This window comes from Vipera ursinii, assembly GCF_947247035.1.
Source record: "Vipera ursinii genome assembly, chromosome: 2".
Lineage (NCBI taxonomy): Eukaryota > Metazoa > Chordata > Lepidosauria > Squamata > Viperidae > Vipera > Vipera ursinii.
The window spans coordinates 5,952,429-5,968,593 of NC_139513.1; the positions used below are offsets into that span (position 1 = coordinate 5,952,429).

A 16,165-nucleotide genomic window follows, 5' to 3' on the forward strand; every position below is an offset into this window, starting at 1 on the left:
TATTCAGACAGTAGAGACTGGAGAGCGTCCAAGGCTGAAAAGCGTCTGCCAAGATTTATTAGTCAATTAACAGAACAAGAAACAAAAACACTGGAACTTGAATCCTCAAGCGGAAGAGTTGCTTTCAGCAACCAGCCCTTCCCCAAACACTCCTTTTATTTAGAGTTCAGGGCGTGGCCTCCCTCTGCCTCCTCCCGAGGAGACCCGCAGCCTTTCTCTGCTTGGTCCTGCTCGACTGCCTCCTGCATCGGGCGTCCTTGAACAGGGCCAGCTGTGGGTCATCATCCTCCGCACTATCGGGCTCACGCAGTTGAGAAGAGGGCCCCGGCTGGGAGCTCTGCCAAGCCTGCAAGCCATCATCAGCCGGTTCGTCACCCACACACACCTCCTCCCCCTCATCTGAGTCATCCGAAACATCTGAGCCGGGTGCCGAACCCACAGGCTGACCCTGAGTCACAACAGGCAGTGACGGCGGACCTTTTAGAGACCGAGTGCCCAAACTGCAACCCAAAACCCACTTATGTATCGCCGGGTGCCGGGTGGGCGTGGCACACTGGGTGGGCGTGGCTACAGTGGTCATGGCAGACTGGGTGAGCGTGGCCAGGGCTGGTTGCAGACAAAGGTGTAGCTCCCTCCCTCCCCCAAGTCATCAGCTGAGCAAGACGCCCGCCTGCCTGCGCTCTTCCCCTTGTTCCTGGCTTTCGTTGTCATGAACATTTCTGTTGAGGATTGGCAGCGCCCCCCCCCCCGCTGTTTGGTTTTTATTCCCCCCCCCCATCTGCTGGGTGATCGCAGCAGGTTTTGGTCTCTCCTGTCCCGCTTTTAGGTGACACATGAAGAATTTTTGTTTGTTTGGGGGGTGGAATCCCCGCTCCGGTTGCTAAGCTTGCTTAAACCCTCTTCCTCTGCCGCCTCCTCACCAATCACAGTGACTGAGCACTGTATTCACTTCCCTTCCTTCCTAGTTTGAGCTCAGACAATTCATACGCTTAGAAATATGAAAAGGGGAGTTTGAAGAGAGCGTTGGGCTCAGACTTTCTTCAATAGAGAAAGGACAAAGTCAGCTCTCCAATCCCAACTTCCCACTTGCTTTCTTGATGATATCTCTGATCCTTGCTCAGTTCACCTCACATCAGGGCCAAAGTGTCTGGTAATTGAAATGGTAGGGCCAACATACATTCAACAAATGTCCCCAACCAAAAGAGCCTTTTAAACACAGATTGCTCTCACAAAAACAGGACGAAAACTCCAAAAACCAACAAGGAAAAAAAAAAAAGTTAAAACCAGGGCTCTTCAAACTTGGCCCTTTGATGACTTGTGGACTTCAACTCCCAGAATTCTTCAGCCAGGCACACTGGGTGAGGAATTCTGGGAGTTGAAGTCCGCAAGTCATCAAAGAGCCAAGTTTGAAGACCCCTGGTTAAAACGGAAGAGAGTCTCGCGATGGTTGTCTTCTCCACTTCATTCTAGCTGCAGTTTAAATATGTAAAGACCACAAAAGAAAAAAACACAAACAAACATGGCTTTCTCTCATTTTAATTCGGAAGGCAGAAACGGGAGGTTTCGGGGGGGGGCAGTCTTTGTTTCAAAGGAAGGGAAAGAGAGGGGCTGGCAGAGCACGGCGATGGCGCAAGGCTTCTGGCCATGCGAGGGGTGTTGCGTTGGGGGAGCGTTCTCTTTAATAAAGCAAAACGAGGCCAAAAGTAAAAATCCCCCATTCACTCCACCTCCCGAAAACACAATAACGGAGCTTTCAATGGTACAAACTACTTTTTTTTGGAAAGGTAAAAGTTTGCATTTGGCAGGCTTTTGAAGAATTGATGTCATTTTTGCTGTTGTATGCATTTACAGCGCTATTCGTACAAGTCTGCAGCCGATTCCCACCAACGTTTGGCGGGACTCGGCTGCCTAGCGCTGCTACTTGGGTGGCGAGCGTAACGTCAAAACACTGTCTTCATTAGAGATGCTGGCTACATTTGCACAACATTCTTAATTGCAGCTTATTGACTTAATGTTATGCAGCGTTACGCCCGAAAGGACCGCTGAAATCCGGGTTCTCCTGGCCCTCTCTCGGTCTGGCTGCCGGTCCAAGGGGTCCCCTTACTTGGACACCTCTGCTTGGCTGAGACCCGTGGTGCGGTGGTGCTCAGTCTCTGTCAGCAGCAACTCCTGTGAGGTGAGGACGGTCCGTCTCTGTCAGCAGCAGCTTACATGAGGTGGCGGTGGTCAATCTCTCGCAGGCAGCTCACGTGAGATAATGGTGGTCAGTCTCTATCAGCAGCAACTCACGTGAGGTAATGATGGTCAGTCTCTATCAGCAGCAACTCACGTGAGGTAATGATGGTCAGTCTCTATCAGCAGCAACTCACGTGAGGTGATGATGGCCAATCTCTGTCAGCAGCAGCTCACATGAGATGATGTTTCAGTCTCTAGGCAGGCAGCTCACGTGCGATAAAGGCGGTCAGTCTCTCTCAGTAGCTCACAGGAACATCCCTTGTTCTGTCTCCTCTTCTCCCTCTGGCCTTGCCCCACTGGAACCTCTCTCTTTCCCCTTTCCTCTCTTCCAGACTTGCCCCACAGAAACCTCTCTTTCCCCTTCCCTACTCTGTCTGGCTTTCTCCACAGAAGCAGAAGAAAAAAACCAACCAACCTTTCTCGCTCTCCCTCCATTTTTCCCCCTTTTCTCCTTCGTGCCACCACCCAAACTCCTCCCCTTCCTTTCCAATCACTTCCAATCACCTTCTCCCTGCCTTTTCCCTCTTTCTTCCAGCCAGCTGCCCTCCGAGCTGCGGCACAGCCTCCCAGCCAGCGCCGATCCCACCCCAGCTCCTCTCTCTGCTGCAGTTACTTTTGGGATTCAGAGGAAGCCCTGAGCTAGTTTTTTTTTAAAACCCACTGGGCACACCCATCTTCCAGGATTAGTTGATTAGTTCTGCATCGTAAAAAATGTGCAAAACTGGGTTAACTTACTAAACTTTCAGCATGTCATGCCAACAGAGCGTTGGCAGCCAAAGCAACAAAAACAGGCACGTTAAAACACCCACCTGCCTCGCGCCTTTGCCTTGGCCAGCCTACTGCTTCCATGTCCACGACGACAAAACTCTCCCACCTCCCGCATGGGCAACACCTCTCCTGAGGCGAGCCCATGTGCGCCTTCACCCGTGGTCTGGCGATGTGGAAGCACGAGCGTTCAGAGAGAAACTCGAGAAGAGTGCGCGCATACTCCCCCACCCATCCGGGGTTTTTCCAGCCCCGCCCTCTGCTCTCAAGGCGCCAAACACCCTGCTTCCATTGAGACTGTGGCGGGGGTGGGTGGGACCAGTGGCCTAGCAACGGAGACATGGAAGCGGTAGGCCGGGTAGATGTGACCGTCAAGAGACGGTCCCTCAGTTAACCTGGTCCCAAGCCATGAAAGGTGGCTTTAAAGGTGGCCACCAGCACCTTGAATTGCACCTGGAAGCAAATCGGCAGCCAATGCAGCTCCTACGGGAGATGTGTCACATGTGCAGATATCGTGGACTGCTGCAGTTTGTACCAACTGGAGCTTCTGTATACTCTTCAGGGGCAGCCTGAATTTGTCCTTCAAGAACATGTGTTGCCACCTCCAAAGCTGGTCTCTATCCTTCTCCAGCCACTCTGGGACAAGCTGTGTGTTCTTCAGGTAGAACCAATCTATTGAAACTTCATCCTCAATCTCTTCCCCTATATCGGGTAATACAAATATGGTACTCACTCGTCTGAACAACAGTCCTTCAACCTCACAGGGGAAGCTGGTAACATTCCAGACTCCAACCAAGATCCTTCCTCGAGCACGCCGCAAGGCCTTCATGGAGACCACCTCTCAGATTACATTCACCCCAACGTTCTTTCTTCTGGAGGTCAGATTCTCAGTTGGCTCCTTCAGTGGGCCCCTCTGTAGTTTCTTGACTAGGTTGAACTTCATGGTTTGGGCAGCTTTGTACAAGTACGTCTGTAGTGACTTGCACCCCCACATTTATAACAGATTGCTGGCCTCGCCTGCTTCTCAGCTGAGGTGGAAAAGCCTATCTCCCCATTAGCCAGCCCAGCCGGGCCTCCATTCAAGGGTGAACCACCTCTTGCCATCTACAAGGCCATCGTCTCCATTAGATGTGATATTTGGGTCTTCCATAGCAGTGAGCCGGGCATAGTCATCTCCAATTCTCCTTACTCCGATGCCTGGGGACCCTTCTGGTGGCGAATCAGCTGTGGCCTCTTTGATTTCCTCCACCACTTCTGTTGCCGAGTCTCCTTATGAGCTCATGATACTCCTAGGTGTTCCCCTCAGCCAAGGACTTTAGCGGATTCATTCTGGCCCATTCCACTTCAGCTGGCTCCATCCTCTTCCTCTCCACAATCTTGCATAGCAACCTGTTTAAGTGTCTGATGCACTCAGATTGCCTTTCACTTCTCTTCTGGCACATTTGCTCAAACCAAAGCAGCAGACCAGAAACTGTTTCGGCAGGCCCGAACTCATCCTGCAGTAAACAGAGATAATCACGCACTGTGAAATGCCTTTGGGTGAATGTCAAGTTTCTAATGGCTTCTGCAGCAGGACCCTTCAGACTCTGACTCTCTGCTTCTTTGGGGTGTCTGATACATCCCTTTCTTCACCTGTTCCATCCAGGCTTCGTATTCTTCTTCCCCTCTGGCACTGGTTGTATCTCCCCAAAGATATGCAGTTTCTTGTACCGGGACTCTGCACAGTGGCTGCCTGTCTGGGTTTGGATGGGTGTCAGGTTTCTCATCGCCTGGGCAGAACCTGCCCCTGCTGCCCCTATGGTAACCAAGGTGCGTGTCTCCTCTTGGGTGCTCAATGTCTTCGCTAAAGGTGGGGCCCGTGCGGACGGGTGTATCATCCTTGTCCTGATGTCCTCAATCAATTGAAAGCTCTTAGCTCCAAAGCACTCCGGGATCCTTCTCTTCCATTCCGATAGCACGTAAGAGTGGGAAGAGTCCCGGTCCACCTTTGTGTCTACCAGGTATATCCTCTGATCTGGGGCACGGGCCCTCACTGCCTGTAGAATGCACTCTTCCGGTCAAGTATCTCCAAAGATGTCAATTGCTACACTCTATCTCACTGTTCTATTCCTCACACCACTTAGTGATGGTGGTGGAGTCCATTTTGCTCACTTGGCTCATGTCCCTGGATAGGATCATCTCCCCCCATGGAGAAAAGCTAGAAGGAGATCCCAGATAAGCCCCCCCTCCTTGTAGCACTATCCCCCAAAAGGGCCGCAAAAGTCTTGTTCCTTCTGTCCCTTTCTCCCAGGTAACTTGCTTTTCCTCTCTCACTGATCTACCACCTCAGGGTCTCTCGCTCTGATGGCTCACTCAGGCACTTCCACTCACTCAGCTCAATTCACCTAAGCTGTCCTCTGGTGGGTCAACTTGCCTCTGCTTCCTTCGGATGTGTCTGGCATACTCTCTGGTCACTGGATCGCTCTCTCGCCTGGATCAGCTCTCCTCTGCAGCCTCCTGGTGCATCTGGCACCTGCTCTGGTCACTGGATGACTCTATCGCCCTTTCTCTCTGGGTCGGCTTCGCGCTTTCTCTCTAAATCGACTCCCCTCCGCCCTGTGCGTTCCCACAGAGAGGGCCTCCTCAGGGTGCCTCCGGTCAGAGAATGCCGGCTGGTGGCCCCCAGGTGGAGGGCCTTCTCTGTGGGTGCCCCGGCTCTGTGGAATCAACTGCCGGTTGAGCTCCGGATGGCACCGGATCTCCGCTCCTTCCGGCACGGGTTAAAGACCCATTTATTTGAACAAGCTGGCCTGGCCTGATGGGGAGTTAACTTAGGGTTTTAATATTTGTATATTTTTACTGTTTTATCTTGGGCAATAATTTAATTCTTTTTTAACTTTTGTATTTTTATTATATGCCCTGTTCACCGCCCTGAGTCCTTCGGGAGAAGGGCGGTATAAAAATTTAATAAACTTAAACTTAAACTTAAATCAGCTTTGCTCTCTCTCTGGATCAGCTTCGTTCTTGATCTCTCTCTCTCCCTCTCTGGCCTCTATCACCGCCCACACAGTCCCACCAATCAGGGATCAGGAGGCAGGGTGGCAACAGGGCAAGTTGATCAATGCTTCCTCCTCTCTCCCTGCTCTCTCCAGCTCCTCCTCCTCCTCTTCCATTTGCTTTATTCTTTCTCTCTCTCCCCCCTTCTTCTCCTCTATGGTCTCTCCTTCAAATCACACACCTCCTCTCTTTATAGCCCCCTTTCCCTGGGCCGCCCCTTCCCCCATAATTTCCGGCGGGTCTCCTATACAGCAGTCATCCGCTGGATTAAGTTCCACCACGGCAACCATCCGAGTACCCTGGCCACTTGGAGCCGCCTCCAAGGATGACCCCAGCCAGTTGCCGCTGATCCCAGGCCTCCAGTTGAGCCCGGAGTGCCCGCAACTGAGTCGCTCAGCCATCCCATCACTTGGTGCGCCATGGTGATTGGGCCTGTGGTCCAGCTGACTGGTGATTTGCACCAATCAGCTGTGTGCCTGTCGTCGCTTTCCAGCCTCCAGGATGCCCCTCTAGAGCCTGACACATCCGTGGGGTGCTGCGTAGTAATTAGGAGCACTGGGATGTCGATGGCTGTGCTACTCAGCTGCCACCTTGGGACACCCATGCTGCTTGGCCGGTTGTGCTGATTGGCTGGTTGTGCTGATTTCCTTTAAATCAGCAGCCCCCAATCTTTTTGATAGGAAGGACTAGCTTTGGGGAAAACAATTTCTTCACAGATCAGTGGCAGTGGTGGGGGAATGGTTTGGGGCACTACCTGTTTGTGTGCGTGCATGGATGAAGCTTCGCTCACTTATGTGGCCTGGTTAATAACAGCCACAGACCTGTACTGGTCCATGGACCAGGGGATTGGGGAACCCTATTTTAAATCACCTGAAGCCAATTCTATGGACTCTTCCCTACAGCTCCACCAACCTCAAAACAGAAAAGTCCAGTGGTTTAAAACTCAAGTATGATCACATCTGAACACAACTGGGGTCAGATTTCTCTCCCAGAATCCTCCAGCCTGCTTTTCCCTCCCTGCAGCCTCTCACCCTCCAGGGCCACGTCCAGAGGCTCCTCCAGGCTGTCGTGCTCCACGTGGCACCGATAGCGGCCCCTCTCTTTCGGATCGATCTGGATGCTGAGCCAGTAGTGGAAGGTCCCATCCGCGTTGGGGGCCACGGAGCCACGGAAGGTGTCTGACAGCCAGACCTCCCCGTCCCTCCTCCAGGAGGCATCGATCTCCCTGGGGTAGAAGCCATGCAGGCGGCAGACGTGCGTCTCCATCCCATCCTCCACTTCTGTCTTGCTGCTCACCGTCACCACTGGGGGCTCTGCAGAAATGGCATTGCTGGAATTAACACTGAATTTCCATATCAGCTGAATAAATTTTATGTTTGATTTGGGTCTTTTTCCAAGAGTGGCGAACTGAAGCGCTACACAGTGATACCCTGCGATTTAGGAAAAATCTAAAAGTTGCGTAGAAGTGGGATTGTGAGAGGTTGGGGCCTGTCTGGGAAAGGAAAGAGAGGGCAAGTGAGCGACTTAGCAGATTTTGTTTGTAACTAGGCCTGCAACCCAAAGGTGCTTTTTTTTTCCCCCAAGAGGCAACGGGACTTTGCTTTTCTCTGAAGACGTTTCCCTTCTCATCCAAGAAGCTTCTTCAGCTCTGACTGGATGGTGGGGAAGGGAAGGATGTAGGCTCCACAGTCATTTGCACTACAGGTAGTCTTCGAGTTACGAATGAAATGGAGCCTGCCCATTCCATTTGTAACTCGAAGACTCGTAGGAGTGAATCTCGTACCTTGAACGAGATCACTCCCTCCTTTCGCCCACTCATTCGCTAATCCAGGGGTGTCAAACTCAATTTCATTGAGGGCCGCATCAGCATTGCTACATGATACCAACCTAAGCAAGTCGGTATGGCCAGGGGGTATGGATATGGCCAGGGTGGGCGTGGCCTACTGGGTGGGTGTGGCTAGAGTGCGTATAGCCTACTGGTTGGGTGTGGCCAGCTCTACATCATTCGCATCAAGGGTGCCTATGGGGGCCTGGGCTGGAGTGGGACAGATCTGAGGGTCTCTGGCAGAAGGAGGGTCTCTGGGCCAGGGCCAAGGCAGTGGGGGCCGTTCCCTCACTGTTTCCAGGATGGCTTCGTGGGCCGCATGAAACCACTTCGCGGGCCAGATCCGGCCCCCGGGCCTTGTGTTTGACATGTCTGCGCTAATCGAATGCACAGTTGGTTAAGTACACATGCGGTATCTCAGGGTGGGGAAGGCCATGGGGGACCTAGTGATAAAACAGGCCCCCAAGGCCTCCTGGACCCACTAAGGTACCTGTTTCCCCGCCCCTTCCTGCCACGCCAGACTCACCTTGAAAAGATGCCTCCTCTCTGCCACGGTTTCTGCCTTTGAAGGAGAGGAGACTCAAGGGAAGCTCCTAGGTGTCGTAATATCGTGCATGAGTGGCAGCCACTCACACTCCTGCGTGAAACTCCACTTGTGCGAGCGGCAGGCGCTCATACTTGTGCGTGAATCCCCATTTGCGTGGGTGGCTGGCACTGGTGCGAGTGCGTGAAGCTCCACTTGTGCGAGTGGCAGGTGTTCACACTTATGTGCAAATCCCCATTTGCGCAGGCAGATGGCACTTGTGAAGCTCCACTTGTGCCAGCCACTTGTGCAAATGGGGATTTGCACATAAGTGTCAGCGCCTGCCGTATGGACAAGTGGAGCTTCACACACTCGCGCAAGTGCCAGCCGCCCGCGCAAGTGGGGATTTGCGCAAGTGTGAGCGCCTGCCACTCGCACAAGCGGAGCTTCACGCACTCGCGCCAGTGCCAGCCGCCCACGCAAATGGGGATTCGCGCACAAGTGTGAGCGCCTGCCGCTTGCACAAGTGGGGCTTCACGCAGGAGTGTGAGTGGCTGCCACTCATGCAAGTCGAGCTGCACATGCACACGCTCACACCGCTCGCGCGGCATGTTTCCAAACGGGTCACAGCCCAATAGTGGGCCGGGGCCCAGCAACTGGGACCCCTGACTTAGGGCAACGTTTCTCAAGCTTGGCCACTTGAAGTCGTGTGGCTGGGGAATTCTGGGAGTTGAAGTCCATACACCTTCAGATTGCGAAGGTTGAGAAACAGAAACACCTCATCTCAGCACTGGATTTCTCCTCCCCCACGATACGCACCTGCCCTCAACCGCATCTCCTTCCTCCCATATGACAGGTACTTCTCCAGCCACTCAATGCATTCTGTCTCCAGGTAGACTTTATTTCTCTGGGACCACTGCACATTAGCATCCCAATTCCTCTTGGTGATCTGGGCCTGGGGCTCAGAAGCCACCCAGCTCACTGTCTCTTTATCGAAGGTGAGGAAGGTCCTCCCGTCGTAGCCGTATTGTGAATAACCATATTTGCTGTGGTTTCCTCTGAGCTCACAGCCATAAGTGGCCTGCCAAGTGTGAAACCCTGAGGAAAAAAGGGGTAAGGAAGGTAATCACCAAAGAGGTAAGGAAGGGCCCGAGTAGCCCCTCCCCAGAAACCTCCACTAAAGAGATTTTGTCCACCAAAGGTAGACAACCACAACTTCAGGGAATAAGCGATTCCGTTGCTTAATAGTTTTTGACAGTCAAGACTTTCCACCCTCTGGGACTGGATGGCTTTCTGTAAAGCGTCCACACGTTAGGCCAGGGGTAGGCAACCTTGGCTCTTTTATGACTCATGGACTTCAACTCCCAGAATTCCTGAGCCAGCATGGCTCAGCTTGGAAACCTTTCCCTTTCCCCTCAGCATGGCTGGCTCAGGAATTCTGGGAGTTGAAATCCACAAGTCATAAAAGAGCCGAGGTTGCTTACCCCTGGTATAGAGGGTTGGACTAGAATAGGGGTAGGCCACCTTGGCTCTTTTATGACTCATGGACTTCAACTCCCAGAATTCCTGAGCCAGCCTGGCTCAGCTTGGAAACCTCTCCCTTTCCCTCAGCATGGCCGGCTCAGGAATTCTGGGAGTTGAAGTCCATGAGTCATAAAAGAGCCGAGGTTGCCTACCCCTGGTATAGAGGGTTGGACTAGAACAGGGGTAGGCAACCTTGGCTCTTTTATGACTGGTGGACCTCAACTCCCAGAATTCCTGAGCCAGCATGGCTCAGCTTGGAAACCTCTCCCTTTCTCCTCAGCGTGGCTGGCTCAGGAATTCTGGGAGTTGAAGTCCACGTGTGATAAAAGAGCTAAGGTGAGGACTGTCCTGGTCTTGTGACTGGACCCTGCCTGGTGGATTGGACTTGGAATCCTGGACCTTGTCCCGTGAGCGTGCTCCTACTCTGTGGGCTTTCTTTGTACTGTAGGGGCTGTTGTACGGGGGGCTGAGGATGGCTGCATTCAGGGTAGTGTGGGGTGGAGCCCTACCGGTTGTTGGAGGGCCATTTTGCTGGAACATTAGTTGAAATAAAGGGCTGCCTTGCCTTAACCGCCTGGGTCATAACCCCTGTGGACGTCCAACTCCCAGAATAACTGAGCCAGTCGGAATTCTGGGAGTTCAAGCCCACAGGTCATAAAGAGGCCATAGTTGTCCACCCCTGTTCTATTCTAATTGAAGGAGAAAAACCTGAGTGATGAATTCGGTTTCTTGCAGACCGGTTACTTCTTCATACACGATTTATCAACCATTATAAACCAGAGGCCCCAATGGCTGATTCTACCTTGGCTCACCTTCTTTCTGCTCGTAGCGGTTTTGAACATTCCTCAGGTCTACTTGGAACACATCCTGTGTGGCCTGCAAGATGGCGCTTCCATCCTTCCAGTAGCTGGCATCCTCTTTCTCCACCTGCTCCATCCAGGACACCTTCGGCACCTTCTTCTTTTTCTCACTGTCATAGTAAGTGATGGCCTGGCCATCCAGATAGCCCACCGTGACGAACGTGGGCAGCCCCTCACTGGGATGGGATACCACCATGTACTGATATTGCAGAGAGTGCTTGAAAGAGCCTAAATAAGGGAATATGAGAAATGGGACCGTCAGCCCTGGACATTCCTCCAATCTTCACACGGTGGCCCTCAAACCAGAGGACCATTAACTTTGTGCTTCGAATGGACAGCTTTGCCATTCTATCTCTAAATCTGAGAAATGCAGATTTTGGTTAATGGTAAAGACGAGCTAAGCCAAGTCTAGTCAGAGAGAGGTTCTTGGTGCTCTCTGAGCTTGGTTGTTTTTCTGCAGATGTTTCATTAGCCAGAGTAGGTAACATCATTGACCCATGATAGTGCAGTGGTTAGAGTGCAGTACTGCAGGCAAACTCTGCCCACAGCCCCGAATTTGATCCTGATGGGGCTCAAAGTTTGACTCAGCCTTCCATTCTTCCAAGGTTGGTAAAATGAGGACCCAGATTGTTGGGGGCAAAATGCTGACATTGTAAACTGCCCAGAGACTGCTGTACAGTGCTATGGGGCAACATATAAGCCTAAATGCCATTGCTATAGAGATCATCATTAGAATTAGAATTAGAATATTTAGAATTAGAAATTAAAATTAGAATTAGAAATTAGAATTGCCTGTAGGCCTGCAAAGAAATCATACTGCCTGTGTGTGAAGATTCTCTGTTTTCCAAGGACTGGACACACCACAGCATAGAAAAACACTGTATACAATGCTTTAGCCCACCTTTCCCAAATGCAGGTAATCTACAACTTCAAACGGGTGTTTAGTGACTGTTTGAAATTATCCTCAAAAATGGTGCTTTATGGCTGTAAAGCACCTCTGGCCAATGTAAAATGTTACGGTGCAGAATAGAATAGTAGAATGGGAAGAGAGGTCATCTAATCCAACCCCTTGGTCAAGCAGGAGACCCTATATCATTTCAGACAAAGGATTGTCCAATCTCTTCTTGAAAGCTTCCAGTGACGAAGCACCCACAACTTCTGAAGGCAAAGCTGTTCCACTGGTTAATTGTCCTCACAGTCAGGAAGTTTCTCCTTAATTCCAGGTTGCTTCTCTCCTTGCTCAGTTTCCATCCGGTTATTCCTTGTCTGGCCTTCAGGTGCTTTGGAAAATTGGTTGTCCCCCTTCCTCTCTCTGAGAGCCCCTCAAATATTGGAAGACTGCTATTATGTCTCCCCTGGTCCTTCTTTTCATTAAATTAGACACACCCAATTCCTGAAACTGTTCTTTATATGTTTTAGTCTCCAGTCCCTGAATCATCTTTGTTGCTCTTCTCTGCACTCTTTCGAGAGTCTCAACATCTTTTTTTTTTATAATGGATGCAGCATTCTAGGTACGGCCTTACTAAGGCTTTATAAAGAGAGGTCGACCCCCTCTTCTCTGTGACGGTCCCTTCTATGTTAGAAGATGGCTGTCAAGTTAGTGCTTCTCTTCATTAGACTAAAAAGGTAAAGATTCCCCCGCATATGCGTGCTAGTCATTTCTGACTCTAGGGGCCGGTGCTCATCTCCGTTTCAAAGCCGAAGAGCCAGCGCTTGTCCGAGGACATCTCCGTGGTCATGTGGCCGGCATCACTAGATGTCAAAGGCATACGGAACGCTGTTACCTTCCCACCTGTTACCTTCCCACCGGAGTGGTCCCTATTTTTCTACTTGCATTTATATGTGCTTTCGAACTGCTAGGTTGGCAGAAGCTGGGACGAATAACAGGCGCTCACTCTGTTACGCGGCACTCGGGATTCAACCCACCAAACTGCCAATCTTCTGATCGACAAGCTCAGCGTCCTAACCCACTGAGCCACCGCGTCCCTGCTTCATTAGACTAGACATACTCAATTCCCCACAACTGTTCATCACAGAGTTTAATTTTGTACAATAAAACAGTGGGGAAGAAAATCAAATGCAGTCTTTGTGTACGTTCTGTACCATATTAAGAAAAACCCTCAGAATGTCCCTTTGGGGGAAAGAATGAGTTGAGTCCTGAGGAAGCGGGGTGGGAGGCATTTCTGCCTAGCTGCATCCCCTTTTGTGTTTCCAGTGCACAATTCCTAGCTATGACAGCAAAACTAGAGTTCCCCTTTCCCTCCACAAGGTGGCAGCAGTTAATGTGTTGTCAATTCTATACTCTTAAGCAGGGTGTCAGAATCCATTTATATTCTATTCCTAAGTCCCTATCTGTGCAAACCTAAATCTCACCCCCTTATTGGATTCTGCCATTCCCAAGGAGGGGAAGAGAAGATGTTAATTGGCCATCCCTATCCATTAGATAGGGACACAGTGCCTCAAGGGACACGGTGGCTCAGTGGGTTAGGACGCTGAGCTTGTCGATCAGAAGGTCAGCAGTTTGGTGGGTCGAATCCCGAGTGCCGCGTAACAGAGTGAGCGCCTGTTATTTGTCCCAGTTTCTGCCAACCTAGCAGTTCGAAAGCACGTAAAAATGCAAGTAGAAAAATAGGGACCACTACGGTGGGAAGGTAACAGTGTGTTGCCACCACGTGGCTGGGTGGAGAAATCACAATGTGGGCAGTCAGACCCTCCTACCATATGATGTATTTCCTTTCCCCTCCCCTTTCTGGGATGGACTTCCTCCTCCCTCTTGCCTAGTGAGCCATGCTTCATTAGCAGAAAACATGGGGTCCCAACATGCAGACCCTGGGACCATTATCATCTTCTAACCTTGGAGACACCTCGGGAATATCTTGGAAATGCTGTACAACGTCCTCTGAATTGCAATAAAGGTATTTCTATATAAAAGGTGTTTCTACGAGTTTAAACTATGTCTGACTGCCGACATTGTGATTTCTCCACCCAGCCACGTGGTGGCAGCACAAACAGCGTTCCGTGCTCTAGTCATGCCGGCCACATGACCACGGAGACGTCCTCGGACAAGCGCTGGCTCTTTGGCTTTGAAACGGAGATGAGCACCGGCCCCTAGAGTCGGAAACGACTAGCATGCATGTGCGGGGCAACCTTTACCTTTACCTTTATCCATTAGATGCAAGATTGTTTATTCAGCCTGCCTGGGGGCCATCATCAAAGACCAGGGAAAGAACCTTTGAACTGAGAAGAACAAAGAAAGAGGGGGGGGGGGAATTCTGGTTTGTACAGAATTCCACAGCCAGGACCTTTTATGACTTGTGGACTTCAACTCCCAGAATTCCTCAGCCCGCACGTGCTGGCTGAGAAATTCTGGGAGCTGAAGTCCACAAAGTCATTAAAAGGGCCACGTTTGAAGACCCGGGCTGTGCCCTAGCCAAACCCTGGATTCTTTCACCTCCCTTTCTTTCTCTTTAAATTCACCTTGTAGATCAGGGGTCTTCAAACTTGGCCCTTTTATGACTCGTGGACTTCAACTCCCAGAATTCCTCAGCCCGCACGTGGTGGCTGAGGAATTCTGGGAGTTGAAGTCCGCAAAGTCATTAAAAGGGCCACGTTTGAAGACCCGGGCTGTGCCCTAGCCAAACCCTGGATTCTTTCACCTCCCTTTCTTTCTCTTTAAATTCACCTTCTAGATCAGGGGGTCTTCAAACTCGGCCCTTTTAATGACTCACGGACTTCAGCTCCCAGAATTCCTCAGCCCGTGCACGCAGGCTGAGGAATTCTGGGAGCTGAAGTCCGCAAAGTCCATGAAAAGGGCCACGTTTGAAGACCCGCGCTGCGGGTTCTCCACCTGCGTTCCCACGGCAAGGCGAACCCGCTGGTGCAATTGAGGATGATGATAACTTTATTGTCACTTTGAATGTACACCAATCGGCATACATCAAAATGAAATTTCGTTGCATACAGCTCTCAAAGGGTCACCGCCTCCCGATAGATACTTCTTGTTCGTGGCCCGCTGAAATTTCACATTGTCCATTTTAGTCTCCAGGGAGTGAACGATGGCACACAGGACAGATGGAAATGGGGCTCCATGTGGATTAGCCCTCAAATTCGCTTGTATTCTGACAACCTCGCCCTCTTTCCTTTTTCTGATCCTGACTCTTCCACCTTTTCCTTAAAGGGGCCTTGCTTCTTTTCACCCCTGGAGCACGCTGCTGCCGCCGCCACCAACTCCTCCAAAAGCCTCTCTCTCTCTTCCTCTGGGCCTGCCGACAGCCTGATCCAGTTCCTTCGCTCCATAAGCTCCAGGTCCTCTCTGCCTCCTCTGGAAACAGCCCTGATTTGCAATACAATCCATCACTGGGCCAGCGGTCAGTGCTTGCTGCTGGCAGAACAAATTCAAACAGCGCCAACGCCGTTTTAACGGTCTCACCAACAGTTCCAAAACCACTAGAAACTCGCCAGGCCAGCAAAGATTGTCGGTCGTATGTCGTATGTTACCTTAGTTCCACCATGTTGCTCAAGCACATGAAAATCTTCCTGATCATGTGGCCTATAGCCCGAAGGGGGGGGGAAGATTTCCTGAATAAATTCCGGCCAGCAAAACAAGGGTCTGCAAACACCACCACCCCCATGGCACTCCAGAAAGCGCTTACCGGAGGAGCCCCCCAGCATCAGGGCCGCCAGCAGCCACACGGACGCCGGGAGGAGCCTCATCGCGTTCCCACGCTTCTCTTTCGTTCCAGAGAGAGAAACGGGGTGGGGAGGAACTCAGTCCCTAAATAGCCTGGCTTTGCTCCGCCCCCCTCCCCCTAGAGTTATCAGGAATCAGCTGTGTGGCTGGAAAAGAAAATAGCCTGGCTGTCAAAAGGGTGGGGGGAGGAGGAGGGGGGAAACCGAAAGGCTTTGCAAAGTTGGGAATTGGGGCGGGGGGGGCGAGGGGGGAAAAGATGCAAAGGAAGAAATTGGGGGTGGGGGAGGAGGGGGGAAAACGAAGGGCTTTGCAAAGTTGGGAATTGGGGTGGGGGGGAAAGATGCAAAGGAAGAAATTGGGGTGGGGGAGGAGGGGGGAAAGCGAAGGGCTTTGCAAAGTTGGGAATTGGGGCGGGGGCGAGGCGGGGGGGCGAGGGGGGAAAAGATGCAAAGGAAGAAATTGGGGGTGGGGGGAGCAGGGGGGGAAACCAAGGGCTTTGCAAAGTTGGGAATTGGGGCGGGGGGGGGAAAGATGCAAAAGAAGAAATTGGGGGTGGGGGGAGCAGGGGGGGAAACCGAAGGGCTTTGCAAAGTTGGGAATTGGGGCGGGGGGGGGGCAAAAGATGCAAAAGAAGAAATTGGGGGTGGGGGGAGTGGGGGGGGAACCGAAGGGCTTTGCAAAGTTGGGAATTGGGGCGGGGGGGCGCG

At 51.7% G+C, this 16,165-nt stretch overlaps 1 protein-coding gene across 6 annotated transcripts in view; it reads right to left on the reverse strand.

Annotated features, from left to right (window-relative positions):
- The window catches only part of LOC310635921 (major histocompatibility complex class I-related gene protein-like), a 34,288-nt gene extending 18,787 nt beyond the window's left edge, over nt 1-15,501 (reverse strand). For 4 of the 6 annotated variants that reach the window (XR_014491555.1, XR_014491556.1, XM_083355307.1 and 1 more), the window contains exons 1-4: nt 15,421-15,501; nt 10,721-10,996; nt 9,204-9,482; nt 7,068-7,349 (exon numbers count right to left, since the gene is read on the reverse strand). Coding sequence is in view for 2 of the 6 variants with exons in the window: in XM_083355307.1 (XP_083211433.1) it covers nt 7,068-7,349; nt 9,204-9,482; nt 10,721-10,996; nt 15,421-15,481 (898 nt within the window). In the remaining 4 variants the exon portion in view is untranslated. Of the gene's footprint in view, nt 1-1,520; nt 5,575-5,964; nt 7,350-9,203; nt 9,483-10,720; nt 10,997-15,420 lie in introns of those variants that run through there. The other 2 variants (XR_014491557.1, XR_014491558.1) reach the window with 2 other exon arrangements.
- Between the last annotated feature and the right edge of the window lie 664 nt (nt 15,502-16,165).